This window comes from Pongo abelii, chromosome 12 (genome assembly GCF_028885655.2).
Source record: "Pongo abelii isolate AG06213 chromosome 12, NHGRI_mPonAbe1-v2.0_pri, whole genome shotgun sequence".
Taxonomy (NCBI): domain Eukaryota; kingdom Metazoa; phylum Chordata; class Mammalia; order Primates; family Hominidae; genus Pongo; species Pongo abelii.
In genome coordinates, this window is record NC_071997.2 from 102,149,021 (window position 1) to 102,166,013 (window position 16,993).

The 16,993-nt window shown below is 39.2% G+C and overlaps 1 protein-coding gene across 9 annotated transcripts in view; it reads right to left on the reverse strand.

Annotated features, from left to right (window-relative positions):
• Positions 1-1,104: 1,104 nt before the first annotated feature.
• LCLAT1 (lysocardiolipin acyltransferase 1) overlaps positions 1,105-16,993 on the reverse strand; it is a 196,509-nt gene continuing 180,620 nt past the window's right edge. For all 9 annotated transcript variants that reach the window (XM_024242756.3, XM_054548253.2, XM_054548255.2 and 6 more), the window contains one exon: positions 1,105-5,180. In XM_024242756.3, the coding sequence (XP_024098524.1) occupies positions 4,678-5,180 (503 nt within the window). In that variant the 3' untranslated portion in view covers positions 1,105-4,677. The remainder of the gene's footprint in view (positions 5,181-16,993) is intronic.

Sequence of the window (16,993 nt, forward strand, 5' to 3'; positions counted from 1 at the left end):
TATCTGGGCAATTGACTGGTTCAGGAATGGGCACTGAAACCCAATACGGGGTTGCTGTTGCGCCACAGGGACAGCAGTCTCTCTTGTTCTTTCCCACTGGACTTGAACCTGAGAGGATGCAGGGCTGAAGTGGCTGCAGGCACCATGCCACCCCACATGGATCCTGCAAATCAAGCCAAGGACAGCACAAGTTGTCTCTTTAGTAATTTAGTTTTAAAATATTTTAGTATGAAGAGTGCACTGTGTATGTGTGGATTAGTATCTTATGTCCATCCCAGGACATACTAGCTGGAATTTGAAGCCCTCACTAGAAAGCCACCCTCCAGAGTGGGTTGCTTAAGCCTTTTATATAATTTATCAGTGAAATGAATAATGCTGAAGGTAAGTACGTGGTGAGAAACAAAGCCCTCATCTTCCTTTTGCTTAAACAGAGGACAGGAGTCCCAAAAGCCCAATGTCCCAGTCTGTGGGACTGGTGCTCTTGGGGCTGGGTCTGTGCTCTTCTGGTCCTGCATTCCCCTTTCCCAGGGAACAACGTTGTGGACTCCCCTCCACATGAATCTATCACACAAAGTGCTCACTTGAGAAGACAGAGTGGGGCATTGCAATTACAAGAGGCTCCATGATTCTCATGTGCTTGTCTGTTTGCTAAGCACATTTTTATACATTTGTCAGATTTTGGTCCAAGATTTGCTTTTATAGTTATATATTCCCCAACGTGAGGTCAGGGACCAGGGCACAGAGTCCCACTTACCTTAGCTAAGAGTTGGTCATGCTGATATTTATATAAGATCCCACATTTGTGGAACAACCAAATTGTTCTCAATAGCAAGGCTGTGCTAAGAGACGGAGGAAAATCAAGTTCTGATGACATTCGTTGAGTCCTTAGTTCAATTGTGGTGCCTGGACTTTTTCAGTTATGGAGGTAGTACATCGTTTTCTTGATTAGGCCACTTTTCTTGACATCTGTGGAGAAAAGAGACCTAACTGGCCAGCTTTTTCCTTAACACTAGACACTGCAATGCAAGGCATTGTGGGGAAAAAAAGTAGCACCTTAACCTGCGTTACTTGTCATTCCTGCAAAAACAGAACGTAACACACATGTAAACTATTTAATTCACTCCTTTATTCTGGGATGTATATTACAGATAACATAACTCACAAATATACCATCAGACATTGAAAACTAAGGCCATTCTGTGAGTTGTTTTTAAAACTTGGTGTTTTGCACATAATGATCTTAAAAAAAAATGAATTACCAAAACCAAGATTCTCTTCTGAAATGAAAATTTAATGTAGGTACAGGATAACTTTAGGGCTATATCTAACCTGAAGCTTATCAGGTAGCAAAACTATTTTCGTTTTCTACAGCATAAATAACAGCTCTAAGGCAACCATTACCTCAGCATGAAGCTCACTTCTCCACGTTAGAGTAGTGTTTACCTGCTACAGTGACCAGTGTTTAGAGACCATTTCCCTTTCAGTAGCAAAAAGAGACTTTACCTAAGAAACACACTACATAAAATCCTTGGAACAAGAAAAAGAAAGGGAGCTGTAACTAAGGCACTGGAAGCACATTATTTGTATAAAAAGAAATGTAAACAATTTAATACCAACAGGCTGCCTCCGTTGGAGTCTTTATTGTAAATGCACACAGGGGCATCATAGTCAGGGCTAGAGTTTGAAGTCTGGGTGAAACAAATGTTTCTGCAGAGTTCAGAGTCTTGGCTGCCAATATATGATTTCTAACATGGTGCTGTTGAATTAACTATTTCTAAGTGACTCAAGTGGAAGCTGGTATTTCCCTTGAATGTGAGTTTTAATAGCATTAACAAACAAGGAAGAATTTTATAGGAGTCCTAAAATTACGGGCTCTTTCTAACATTTATTTGAGTCTTTTATCAAGTTCTTCTAATGAATTTTAGGATTATTTTGGCTTATTGCATCAAGGAAGTTTGGTGTAAGTACTTGTTACCTAATGAGTGCCCCTCCTTGTAAGTTCATATTTCAAGTTGCATGGTTCATGTCATAAATAAACCACACTTGCTTTAACATCGTTCAGAATGGTACATTTAACAATTGGACATACAGCACTGTAAACAATTCAAAGTCCATTGAGCTTACCATGAAAGAACTGAAAGTGCATATGTAGGAACTGTGTCCTGCTGCAGACAAGCAGCTGCTCTGGCTCTGGTGCGGTGCGGTGCGGTGCGGTGAGGTGGGAGCAGGTGTGGAAGGGAGAATTCCTGAGGCCAGTCACAATTATTGAAGCTAAATTAATTTCTTCCTGACACTTTAGTATTAATTCTAAGTAGTTCTAAGTTCTAAACCATTAACTGTATAGTTCTTTAATTTTTTTAAATCAAAGAAGAAAAAGTCTTTCACACAGACGAATGTATAGGAAAACACAAATAATGACAATTTTCAAGAGCCTTATTGTAAAAAAAAAAAAAGAAAAAAGGACAATTATTTTTGGAGTTACTGTCTCTAATTCTTAAAAAGCAAGTACAGTGTCTGTATCTCTAAGTTTTAGTGCTATACAGCACTAAATGTACTTTATGAATTTGGGGTAGGTAAAGTTTGTATTTTAAACATGTTTTCTATGATGAAAAGGAACAAAATTGTAAAAAATGAGGATTTTCCCTCTAAAGGTTTCAAAGCGTTAGAGGACATGCAATTAAATGTTGTTACACCTTGAACAATGAGCCCCTTGAGTTTGTAGGAAGGGCAGACGGGCTCCATTACCAACAACTTTGGGGTAGAAAGCACAGCTCTCCTCTTTTACCCAGCACAAATGCAATCCTGATTATAAAACTATTTGTGTTTCTAAATACAACCAAAGGAAATCTTAGAGAAACATAAATTAGAAACCTCTTTTATTAAGGGGAAACAACAAAAAAAGGTGCTTTTAAAAAAAAAGAAAAAACAAGCTGTAAAACCATGAAGTTAAAGAGCTGGGTCTGGAGCAGATGTGCATAATAACTAGTTAGTTTCTCCCAGCAGGATCAGAAACAGCTTTGGGGGAGCAGAGGAATATGGGTTGGTGTGTTTCAGAAGAGGCACCAGTTAATACTCTTCCAATAAAAATGGTGTGTCAACAGTGTTCGGCCTCGACCAGTGCTTTCTCACAGAATCTGCTTGGTAAGTTCAGTTCACCATGTGTTTACCTTTCATGGCAATGCACGATGCAATTATTGGGTAGGTCACTGTCAAGCAAAAACGAGATATAATTACAGAGAAGGCATTAATGCCAAAAGAGTACATAAAGCAGTAAGTAGCTTCTGAGGCTGGTTCAATGCAGAAGTAAAACTGACAGGTTTGCTAACAGCTAAAGACTTTTAATTGCCTCATATTTTCTGCAGCTCTGACCAGCATCCTTCTTACGTGACCAAAAAAAAAAAAAAAAAAAAAAAAAAAGTGTGTGGCTCCAACAGAGTGAAAATGAACACTTTTCTTTTGCCTCAGAAGGAGACTGGTGCTTGGTGTGCTGGATTTTCCACTGACTCCAAATGACAAGAATATTTGGGCAAACAATTGGTCAAAAGTGGGTTTAAATATTACTATTGAAAAAGGAAGGCTAAAACTAAAAGATCACTTGCTATCATTATTAAGGATTAATTTTTGTGTTTTATTTTGGTTTTAAGGTAACATTTGTCAAGGCTACAAGGGGTTGAGTAATTTAGGATAAACCATTACCGGCCCTGTCTGCAAGCCATTTGTTGTTTTAATGGTAGATGTTAGATACCCATGCACATGTAGAAAAAACAACCTTCCTTTTTTGGTAGGTTGTAAAGAAATATTTCAAAAGACAGTTTCTGACTGGAATAACAGAATGTTCTGAGTGTTCCTTTAAAAAAGTATGTGACTTCACGTATACCATTTTTAACAGAAAAAGCTACACCTGCCAAAATGTTGTAAGAAAACCAGCACTAAGCATGCACTACTGAGTGTGAGAAAGGAACTTAAACTGTATTACTTCCTATCTTTTAAAATTCATACTAAAGTTTCAAAGTGGAGAGCCTGTGGTTGCTCCCTGAGTCCAGGTTTTATCTTCCACGAGAGAAAAGGGCACAGGTGGTCTTCTGACGTCTTGGTCAGCATACTGATGTTATGAATAATGAAGGGCTTCCTGTCAAAACGCTTGATTGGTTTCACGACAAGCGGGTTCCGTTTTCTGATCTTAAGGATGAGATGGGTTTGGCGCAGGAAGAAGTATGCCAAGGGAGGGAGCCTGGGCACCACCTGCCTGAGTACCTGGAGGGACAGCGCTCACCTCAGTGAGGTGACCTGGGCAGTCCAGTAACAGCATGTGATCCGGGCCATTGTTGACGAGTTCCAGATCCGCCTCTGGTATGGGGAGTCTGTTAGGATTGGGCCTTTAAGAAAAATGTGTGTGTTCCTTGTCACTAAAAGCCTGATGATTGTTTAATAATATTCTGGCCCAAGTTATTTCACCCCGATCACTCCCTGCTATGTACACAGTATCGAAATTACATTCAGAGATTAAAAAAAAACTGTAGCAATATTTTTCCCACAAAATTAAGTGCAAAATATCTTTAACAAATGATGGCAGTAAGAAATATTCGACATAGTCATGCAAAAATGCATCTGAGCTTAGAAAGGTTTAGAACATTTCCAAAATATGCCCTAGGTTTTCACATGGTAAATCTTATAATCTTACTCATTTTTCTTTGAATTTAAATGTGGCTGTTTGTGTAAAAGTCGGTAACATGCAAGTTCTATGATCTCCAGTCCACCAAAAATTCTCTCTTGCAGCACAAAGATGACAATGGCGATGATAAAATACCACCTAACCAGACTGTACAAACATATGAGTAGGCACATTGCAGGGCTGAACAGGGTCCAATACAGTATGGAAAGCAATTTGACCACAAGGACCCTGAGTTCAGACTTGCAAGGTGGAATGACACTCTGTCCGGTAAAATAAAAATTCTTCTCCCCTTGATAGAAGGAACGCAGCCTCTCTTCTTTCTCTTCCCACCGTTTGTGGCACCAGAGTTGAAGGTCCTCCTTGGATGTGGGGAGGGTGTCTATTGGATACCGGTGGACGTGAAAGTGGATTTCCCTGGGAAAGTCTCCTTGGAGGAGGTGCTTCTCTGATTGAGGAATGTTGTGAGGATACGCCACAGTGATATCATGGACAGCATCAAGGTTCTTACCTAGGTTTTGAAAAGATGAAAACATAGATTAAGCAGTGCTCAATTTGGGTGATAATGCTGATTCACACTGCAGGGCAGCACCAGAAACTGAAAAATCAGGACAGTGTGAACCACAATGAACAAACAAGGGTTAGAGATACTGGTGTTCCTGGACACCTGGGTCAATATTTACCAGTCATCTTTAGTTTTATTTCCTGCTTGCTAATTACCACAAAATCTTTAGAAAGAAAATATCTTCATTTGCAGAAACAGTAATTTGCCATTCTAAAACTATTAAGCACATTAACTCAAATTTGAGATGGGAATTAAACATTACAGGGCTAGGGCCGGGCGTGGTGGCTCATGCCTGTAATCCCAGCACTTTGGGAGGCCAAGGCGGGAGGATCATGAGGTCAGGAGATCGAGACCATCCTGGCTAACACGGTGAAACCCCGTCTCTACTAAAAATACAAAAAATAAGCCGGGCATGGTGGTGGGTGCCTGTAGTCCCAGCTACTCGGGAGGCTGAGACAGGAGAATGGCGTGAACCCAGGAGGTGGAGCTTGCAGTGAGCTGAGATCGTGCCACTGCACTCCAGCCTGGGCGACAGAGCTAGACTCCATCTCAAAAAAAAAAAAACAAAAACAAAAAAAACAAAAAAAAAAACATTACAGGGCTAGCTCCTTAAACACCAATAGAATTCAGTTTTGATACCTCCTATTAATATAGCCATCTCTCCAAATAAAAGCAGACTTTCTCACCTTTAATCCAATGTTACCACGATAGCTACTGAAAAGAAAAACTTAAAATCAGACTTAGGTGGTGAGAAACATGTGAAAACTACCATATACTTTTTTATTTTTAAAAATATCAACTTGAGCTACAGGGGCACACACCTGTAGCCCAGGTACTTGGGAGGCTGAGGTGGGAGAATCACTATTGCCCAGGAGTTCAGCCTGGACAATACAGTGAGACTCAGTCTTTACAAATAAATAGATAAATAAACTTGAACTTCAAGTAAAACCCTGATCCTGTATCCTGTCATCCTGAATTTAACTTAGGGGGTTAAGTGTTTTCACTGAAGTGTTTTCAGCAGTCACAGGCCAGATTGCTAGATGCTGGAGATAGACAGTCAAGTAAGACATGGTCCTAAACCTCACTCAAGATGTTCTCAGCATAACTGGGGAGGCAGGCATGCATAAAGGCCTAAATAGACCTTATGGGAACACATAAGGTGTTAGTAAAGGAGAGGAATGAGGTGGGGTAGTGGCAGAGCAAATGTTCCGGCAGAAAAGCACAGTGGAGATGGGAACACTAAAAGTGGGCAGGAGCCATGTGGTCCAAGCCCTCATGTTACCCTTCAGAATTTAAACTCAATTCTGTAGGTGGCAGAGAAGCATTTTACATGGTGGAGAACTACTTAAGGATTTCAGACAGAAGGAACCCATATGTTTCATTTTAGCAAAGATTACTCTCTGGGGGCAGTGACCAGAATGGTTTGGAGAGGACCAGGGGCAAAAGGGGTAGAGTAGTTTGATGGCTATTACAATACAGCAGGCAAGAAATGGAGAGGAGGTAGGGGCCAAAAAAGACATGTCCAAAAAAGTTACAAGGAAGAACTGATGTGATACTGTACAGTGGTCAACTGCATGTGTGAGAATGGGGAGAAGGAGCAGGGAGGAGTGAATCCACGTTTGTTTTTGGCTCAGGGTACCGAGTAGATGGTGGGGCCATAGAGATTAGAAATGTAGGTGGAGTGTTGGACCTGTAAGGGACCTTGGGGATCACTTAATCCAATTCTTTATAAGAGGCCGAGAAGTTTGGAATTTTGCCCAAGGGCACACGGCTTGTTGGTGCGGAGTCTCTGAATGTTACTTTCTCCTGAACCATGTTACCTTCAGTGAGAAACTTTTGATGAGGACTTTGATTACTTACAGAACCATATGATGCAGACAAAACTAATCTGTGCTGATAGAAATCAGAACAGTCGTTGCCTGTGGGGCTGGGAAACGATGAGCAGGGAGCATAAGGAAATTTTCTGGGTGACACATTCTAGATTCAGGTGTGGATTACATGATGCTTACATATGTCAGAATAATCAGATTGCACATTTAAGACATGCGCATTTCACTCTTTACATTTACCTCAATAGCAGTAATAAAGATAGGAAGCAATTCCCCCACCTTATCCCATATTTACCCTTTCCACTGAACAGGTTAGGTTGTATTCACTTTTTAAAAAATGATTATTCAAGTTTTCTGCAAACGTTTGTCAGTCTCCATTACTCTGTGATTTACTTTAGGGTAAGAACCAGGCTTCAATTTGGTTTCATAACTGAATTATAAAATAATCAGCACTTAATGAGAGCTACTTTATAAATGAAAATGCCTACATCAACAGGCTTAGATTCAGAGTTGAAATGACAGCCCTTCAGGAGTGCTGTATATTGTTCATAGGGGGTAGAGGAAGTGCAAATGAAAGGCTCACTGAAGAAAGCTTCAGTGGAGCTGTATTTGAAGACAGACTAGGCCAGACCTGCTTGGCTCCAAAGAACAGAACTGGGGGCTGGGTGTGGTGGCTCACACCTGTAATCCCAGCACTTTGGGAGGCCGAGGCGGGCGGATCACCTGAGGTTGGGAGTTCGAGACCAGCCTGACCAACATGGTGAAACCCCATCTCTATTAAAAATACAAAAATTAGGTGGGCGTGGTGGTGCATGCTTGTAATCCCAGCTACTTGGGAGGCTGAGGCAGGAGAATTGCTTGAACCCGGGAGGCAGAGGTTGCAGTGAGCTGAGATCGTGCCAATGCACTCCAGCCTGGGCAACAAGAGTGAAACTCCGTCTCAAAAAAAAAAGAACTGGGCCAGTAGTCAGAAGCCCATGGGAAAAGCTTTGTGACTGAGCTATCAAGAGGTGATCTATTTACCATTTGAGAAAGGGCTGGTGCTGACCACTTGCCTTGTATGCTATAGTGGGAATTTACATGCTGAAAGGTGGGCTGTCTGATCAAGCATCCAAAAAAGACCCTATTCCATCGCTGATAGACTGAGTATGATACATTCCTTAAGATGTTAATATGTCTTACCTGTTAACTCACTTGCATTAAAAAAAAAAAAACGGCAATCTTTCATCTCTATGACTTCATGAGAGATGAAGCTTTTCCTTGACTAGACAGTACAAGCTAGTTTAATATTTTAGAGCACTCTCTATCTGCAGACCTCAGAGGCCATTCATTTCTGCCTGCCAACCACAACCATAATCCTTGTTTTAGTTGCCTTTCCTCAGTGCCGCTCACCCTTTCTTTCTCTCACATGGAGATAAATAAGATGTCTTTACCTCCTGTAACTTGTCATGCCAATTAGCCAAATTCAGGACTATGTTCACATTTCATTTACTTTCAAAACTCCTCTGCAATCAATACTTCTGCTTCTACCATCTGCATAAATACTTCTCTCCTCAATCAGGATTACAGGTCTTCATCAATATCACCTTTCACAACAGCCTTGACTGATCTCCTTTCCCCATGTAGCTCCTTCTACCTCTCTACTCAGTCATTCTACATGACTGTCACAGTCAATCTTAAAATCTTAGGAACAGCTCATTCACATGGCCCAGCCTTTCTCATACAGGTGGTTCCTAATGCTTACGGATCAAATACAGTCATGTGTTTTTACAAATTGGTATCAAAATGGTGAGAAGAATGCCCTTTTCTTTCTTCCTTCTTCTTGACGATCTACAGTAAAGGTGTGTGTGTACCACGTGTGTCTGTGGGAATATTATGTTCAGTATAGAAATGGCAAGTTTTGAGATGGCAAGTTTGATGGCACCACTGAGAAACTTTCCTTGATGAAAGATTCTAGATTCATGGCAGCACCGAGTGTGGAGGGCTGTGGACACAGACGGCCTGGGATCCTGGCTCTGCCTCTTGCTGAGTTACTCAATCTCTCTATGGCTTACTTAGTTCCTATATCTATAAATTACCTAAGAAGGTTGTTGTGAGGCTTAAATAGCAAATTCTCAATAAAGGCTGTTTACTAGGCTGTACCCTTTTTCTCTAACTTTACCTCCTGGAGTCCACTGATACCAACATAGTATGCAGGGTAAATCACATTTCAAAACTATCTCTATACCACTGTCAACAGCACTATTCACCTGGGCCCTGAGAATGCCAATTAGAGACCTCTTAATTTAACTTTCCTACTCAACACAAATATTCTAACGAATATTTCACAAAATTGTCAAAAATACTCCCTCTGCCTCAAATATTCAGCCTTTTTTCCTGAAGTATTTCATCTCAAATCCTTTCAATGTCTAGTTCAAATGCCAAGGGTTCTAAGAAGAAGCTTGTTCAAGTACCAAGGCCCAAAGCGGCCTTGTCCCCTGTGAATGCTTAAAGCACATACACTGATAACCTCATTTGGGTACCTGGTTGCCATCCTGTGCCCTTACTAGATGCTCAAGTACATTAAGGGCAAGGACCATGTCTTTGCTTTTTTAGACTTAGTACCTAGCACAATGCCCTCCACTAAAAAGGCTCTAGAAATGAGTAGTTGACCAATATTTGTATGGTCTGCTATCTTCTCATCTAAAAATAAAGAAGATAATTATAATGCTCTCTCCATTGAGTTGTGTTAACAATTTGGTGAACTAATGTACAGTGAGCTCTTTGGACAGTACTTGGCACATAGTAAGTTCTTGGATGTTAGCATCTACTACAATTTCTATGACTTGTTCCATGGTATGTTTTTTTTTTTCCAACTTGGGTTCTATGAAGTCTTGGTTCTGAAAGAATTATAACAATCTTGTGAAGGGGGAAAGGGTTCACTTTACAAAAAGGTAAATATTCCAAAAGTTTTTTTAAAATTGCTTGTTTAAAATCTAGAACTTTAGAATGATATTATAATCTAATTAAAATGTCATCTATATTATAAGCAAGTAAATAGTAACACTGTAATGTTAGAAACTAAAAAAGACAAAGTGATGAAGGGATCTAGGTGTGAAGAGAAGAAAGACAGCTTACACCTTGACACTCATTTCCCTGAGCAGTGCTGGCAGCCTAGGCTTTCCTTAAGCATCATAGAGACTCGTAAATGTGTTAACTCCAAAAGCAAGAGAGGAGGAAATGGAGAATGGCTTTTATACATGGAGAGAGAGTTGACTATCTTGATACTTTTATTTTATATATACATATATATTCGTGTATATATATAGAGACAGGGGTCTTGCTATGTCACTCAGACTGGTCTTGAACTCAAGTGATCCTCCCACTTCATTCTCCCAAAGTCCTTGGATTAAAGATGTGAGCCACCACTTCTGGCCTGTCTTGGTAACTTTAAAGCTTTATATTAAGTAAATGTCTCCAAACACAAAAGCCACAAAGCCACATGTAACTCTGTACTTCTTGAGTAGAAGAGCCAAATTCTGTGCAGGTAGAAGAACTGATTTCTCATATCCTATCAAGACCTTCTGGCACCATGGCCTCTGGCACAGGGAGCCAGTACCAACAGACAACTGAAGTTCTCCGTATAGGGAACAGGTAAAATAGGTTAGCATGGCCTTGGGGCTTGGTTCATATGAAAGTGACAATAATGAAATGGATAGTCAAAAGTTGAGATGTGCCTCTTTCATTTACCATTTATGATTGGGCTAAAATACTGTAATATGTAAAGAAAAAAATGTTCCTGCAGTTACGAAGGATTTATACTGCCTTTAAATCTTTTGGCAAGAAAACAACAGACTTTTAAATAGGCAAATTAAGGTGGCTGTCACCAGTAAAAGCCATTTTTAAAAGATTTCATTGCTTTTTAGATGCTTTAAATTATTATTTATTTTTATTTTGAGATGGAGTTTTGCTCTTGTCGCCGGCTCACTGCAACCTCCACTCCTGGGTTCAAGTGATTCTCCTGCCTCAGCCTCCCGAGTAGCTGGGACTACAAATGCACACCACCATGCCCAGCTAATTTTTGTATTTTTAGTAGAGATGGGGTTTCACCATGTTGGCCAGGCTGGTCTCAAACTCCTGACCTTAGGTGATCGGCCCACCTAGGCCTCCCAAGGTGTTGGGATTACAGGCGTGAGCCACTGCGCATGGCCAGATGGTTTAAATTATAAATCTAGATGCTGTCTATTCTGTCATCTGCCTATATGGGGTTTAGAAAATGGGTTTGTTCTGTTTCAGACACTATGACTATTGGAAAGTTTCATATTTTAATATTTTATAAAGCCAGCACTGTGTTAGAACAACCACACTCACTTGGGCCCATGGTTGTTTATACCCCGGAAGAATGAAGCACTTGCTTAATATTTCAAATCTTAATTTTTAGTCTCAGAGTGAGGAAATCTTGAGTACTTTATTCATGTTTAAGTAACAGAAGCTTAAAGGCTATAACTGAATTTTACAAATGTAATATCCAGCATGAAGTGTCTCTAAGCACATCAAGCTGAGCCCATGACTATTACAAGAGTCCCAGCTCACTGAGAATGGGAGGGAGCCCAAATCCTTACACATCTGTACGTTTAAAACAAAAGAATGGAAAGAGGCTTTTGTAGTCTCTACATGCATAGTACAGTGAAGAAATCCTGGTTTGTTCATGCCTAAGTATCAGATCCAATTATACATTTCAATGACAGAATAACACAATTTTTTAAACTCAGTGATCTCGTAACAACTAAAATTTTTCTTTCTCCATTCCACAATCAAATATATGCAGACTATATAAACATGTAACTTATTTATTTATTTTGAGATGGAGTCTCGCTCTGTCCCCTAGGCTGGAGTGCAGTGGCGTGATCTCAGCTCACTGAATCTCAGCTTGAACCTCCCGGGTTCAAGCAATTCTCCTGCCTCAACCTCCCAAGTAGCTGGGACTACAGGCACACACCACTATGCCCAGCTAATTTTTGTGTTTTTAGTAGAGATGGGTTTTACCATGTTGGCCAGGATGGTCTTGATCTCTTGACCTCGTGATCCGCCCGCCTCGGCCTCCCAAAGTGCTGAGATTACAGGTGTGACCCACTGCGCCCAGCCACATGTAACTTATTTAAGATTACATTTTAACACCTGCTTTAAAAAAATTAAAATAAAAATCTATTTTCTATTTTCCAGATCTAAATTCATAAATCTAACTGCACGGATTAGAGTTTTGAGTTAAGTAGCTTGTCATCTAAGATGCATTTGAGATGAAAGGAAATGCTGAGGCTGCTGATTTTGTACATTGTTTTTCAAATTAAAAAGAAAAATTACTCCAAGAAGATAAAATTTGGATTTAGTAACTCAGCAATCATTCACTGTGCCACGTTGACATGGACATGTAACAGTACATAGCTAGTAATAAAGCATGATAGATTGGCACTAGTCAGTACATTTTGAAGAACAGTCTTGAATGGACTGATTCAGATATATTTGGACGAAAAATACCAATAAATAATATACCTTTCAGCTTCAAAATAAAAGGGTATGCATGAAGCACTTAAAACCAACTGGTATTAAGGCTCAAACAGTCCCATTTTCTTTGAGTATTAAAATACTATTGTTTCCTACTAGGAACATTATTAATTTCCCCTTCTACATAAGTTGAATACTTGGGGAATGAAAGGTGCAGTCAGGCAGCTCCCAGTCCTGCCTTTTACCAGCTCTACGACCTTGGCATGCTCGCTATAAGCCTTGGCTGTAAATGGACACAACAGTCCCTACCCTCATAGGGTTTTGTGAAGAGCAAATGGGATATGGACTTTACAGTGCTTAGAGAAGTGCCTGGCACATACTCTTCACAGGTTGTTCTTGTTGTATCATCATTATTCTTCCTCTAGGTGGGATAATCACCATTACCACTTGATGTGAATTTAGATTTAGGTTGCTATCCTTTACCTTCCTTCTTTCTCCTTGTCCTTTGAGAGAGATGAAGTCTGTTATAGGGCATGATGTGGTTTATTCTCAACACACAGTCCACTCCACTCCCATAGCATAGAGGGAGAAGCAACTGTTTAGAGGACTGACTCTGGCTCTGAGCCCTATTATGTCTGGCATATATTCCTCTCCATCCCTACTAACTCACTCCTTAGACATTTTAAGTGAAGCGTAGACATTAAATTGTCCCATGGCATTCAGAATTAGAAGCTGATGATCTGTGCTCTAGGATCACTGGCCACCTGTCCCATCTTTTGTTGTTGTTGTTTTTTATTAAGTCAAGGATAGTACTCAATCTTTTTCTAAATAAGAACCATCTTGAGCTTCAAAGTTAACCTTCAGCTAGAAAGTTAAAACTAAAAATGGTATACTTGTGAACAGTCTTGCTTATTCAACTTCAATTTGATTCTTTACAGATATTTTTAGAGACACCTATTTTCATATTTCTATCCTAAATCTGTTGCACTGTTTGTGTTTTGTATAAATGGTGAATCTTTTCAGTGCTGTTTATCTCTCCCAATGAATACTGGTTCTCTGGATCTTCAAAACAAGTTTAATTTTCCAGATAGAATAAAAATATGTCAACATGTTCCAAAATTTGACTTTAATACATTAATAGATCACTGAAAATCTGAATAACAGTATGCACTTGCTGAGGCTGGAGTTAAAAAAGCAATGTGAAATTTAAATCACAGCTCTTGGAACTCTCATATATAAAAAAATGAATAGCCCCAAGTGCCTAGCTATTAACAGTACTTATCTACTATGTCTATATTTTACTGATAATTTCAACAATTTAAAACCGTGGAAAGTCAAGGCTGAGTACATATTAATTTCAAGCTTCTTCAGTGAAAACATCTGAAATTTGCAAGGAATATTTTTCACATAATGTATTAAAAATAAAAGGAAAAGTTACTTTGCTACTACACCGAGCTTCCTAGCAAGTGTGATAAACATTGACCTCTACTGGATCTGGCAACATCTTGATACTTCAAGGGCATCATATAAATTATAATCACACTGGCCCTTCAGCACCCTGAATATTTCCTTTGTGAGAGATGCCAAGTGTGGTGTAGGGCATGCTGTGGTTTATTTTCTAACATTCAGTCTACTCCTCTCCCATAGCACAGAAACAGAGCCTTTAGGATACTGACCTGAGCTAATCATGGCAACCCTATATCCCTTACTGGGGACTGGTTCAGGAATAAGTTCACCACTCAATTTGGGACAATGAGATATGAGAGGAGTATGTCTAGGGCTTCTAGAGAAAGTTGTCTTGCTCCCAAGAGAAAGCCACAAAAAAAACACATACAGCTGACACCATAGAGGTCAGAATGGAGACAGAAGGTACCAGGACCTAGCTCAGATGGCTGGGTGCCAAAATCTAACCTTTAAACATACCCTATTGCTAAAGTTGTGGCTGTGTCAATGCATTTCCTTACCTTTCAACCTGGTTTGAATCAGGTTTTTGGCTATAAGCAGTTAAAGTACTCTAACTGATACAGTATCAACTGGTGGGAGTTAATCATCAATTACAACTTACAGGAGAAACTTTGGCATTTTCTGTTTTTGAACAGGCTTTCTATTTCTTTTGAGTGTTCTATTTACCTTCTACTGTTACCCTAACAGCATGCAAATCTCTGACTGATATATATGTGGACCCTAAGGAAGCATTTCTCCAGTATCACCTTAAAGATTCATACTTTATTTCAAAGTACATTTTGGCTCATATGAGGTCAAGTCCCTTTTAGGTGACTCAATACCATTCATCCTAAAAAGCCAATGCTGAGAAATGGACTTCTCTCAAGTGAAGAGTCAGGGTTCATAGCAAACTACAGACAGTCCTATATGTGGGCCTTCAAGATTATTTGAAAAAAGCAGAAGGCTGTTTTCTCTGTGCTTCATATTTAGATATAAAAGTAATTTTATATTAGCATTATCACTTACTTTTTTCATGTGATACTTTATTTCTCTGAATTTGAAAAAATATTTCCCTTATTACAAAAGGTAATAGAAGTTACTATAGATAAATGAAGAAAATGCAAGTTAAGTCTATAGAAGAAAAAAACTGGAATCATACCAACTGATTTCCTTTAGGTATATATCCTTCCATTTGTTTTTTCCTCCCCAAAGTTCAGGTGATACTTGTATACATAAAACACCTATGGAAATGGATATTGTTATAGACAATTGTATCCTCAAAATTCATATGTTGATGCCCTAACCCCCAATGTGACTATACTTGGAGATAAGCCTTTAAAGAGGTAATTAAGATTAAATGAGGCAAAAAAGGTGAGGCCCTGATCCAGTATGACTGGAGTCCTCATAAGAAGAGGAGGGGACACCAGGAATGTTCATGTCCAAAGAATATCACGTGAGGACACAGTGAGAAAGTGGCCATCTGCGAGCCATGAAGGAGAGTCTTCAGGAAAAACTGACCTTGCCAACACATGATCTTGCTCTTCTGGCCTCCAGAACAGTGAGGAAATAAATTCCTTTTGTTTAAGTCACTCAGTCTCAGTCTGTGTTATCTTGCTATGGCCTCTCTAGCAGACAAATATGTACATAACATATACCTTGAAAAAAAAAAGATCTAGAAATGGAACCATACTGTAATACTGTTGTATAATTTATTTTTCGTGCATCTTTCCATCAATGCTGTTCAAGACTTTCTAAAACATGTTATAGATGCAGAATATTTGATTATATAGATATCACATTAAAAAAAGTTTTCATATTTCTAAGTTGTTTCCACAAAAATCACGTTTAAATAGATACCTTCATAACCTTAACTAAAAAGGATATGAACACCTTAATAGGCTTTAGCTACATATCGGAAACTGACCAGAAATATCAATTTAAATGCACACCAAAAATGTATAATAGTGCTTTCCTTTTCACACTTTTACTAATGCTTGGTATTGTAATTTTAAGAAAATTGCCCAAGTATATAATTTTGTATTTTTTTTTTTTTTGAGATGGAGTTTTGCTCTTGTTGCCCACGCTGGAGTGCAATGGCGCGATCTCAGCTCACTGCAACTTCCACTTCCAGGGTTCAAGTGATTCTCCTGCCTCAGCCTCCCGAGTGGCTGAGATTACAGGCGCGTACCACCACGTCTGGCTAATTTTTGTATTTTTAGTAGAGACAGGGTTTCACCACGTTGGCCAGGCTGGTCTCGAACTCCGGACCTGCCTGAGGTGATCCACCTGCCTCAGCCTCCCAAAGTGCTGAGATTACAGGGGTGAGCCCCCATGCTCAGCCTCATTTTGTATTTTTATGTCTTTGATGAGAAAAAATAAGTTTATTGGAAAAACACAGTGGTAATATAATTTATTTGTCATCTTCTTATGACTTTGCAAGAGTTCTTTACCCTCTACCATATATATAGTAAATGTTTTCTACATACTAATTTTGCCATATAGCCACTCTTGAGTTTACTTTGTTGGATTTGCTCCTCTGTAAATGCAGCTTCATTTTCTTTATCCATTTTCTATAAGTTGTCTCTGTCTAGTCAATTTGCAAAGTCCCTTCTTTATCACAGATTATTAGTCCTCTGTATACCGTGTTGCAAGTATTTTTATAAATCCATTATCCATCTGTTGATTTCATGGCATCTTTTCCAACTCATGTGTGTGTCTAGTCAAGAAAATTTCTGTTATAGCTTCTGGATTCCTAGTTTTGTCTGTCAGTCCTTAATATACATGTATCCTATATTTCTCTGAAAGATGAAATACGTTTTTTTCTTTTAGCTTTATAATCCAGCTTTACTTTCTTTCAAATAGATATCAGTTTTTCAAGCAAAACAACTCCTCGTTTCTCCTTGTACTGAAATACCAACTTGGTATTTCAATTATGGCACCGATCTCCTTTCCTCTTGTATTAAAATACCAACTTGGTCATTTATTAAATTCTCACATATATAGATA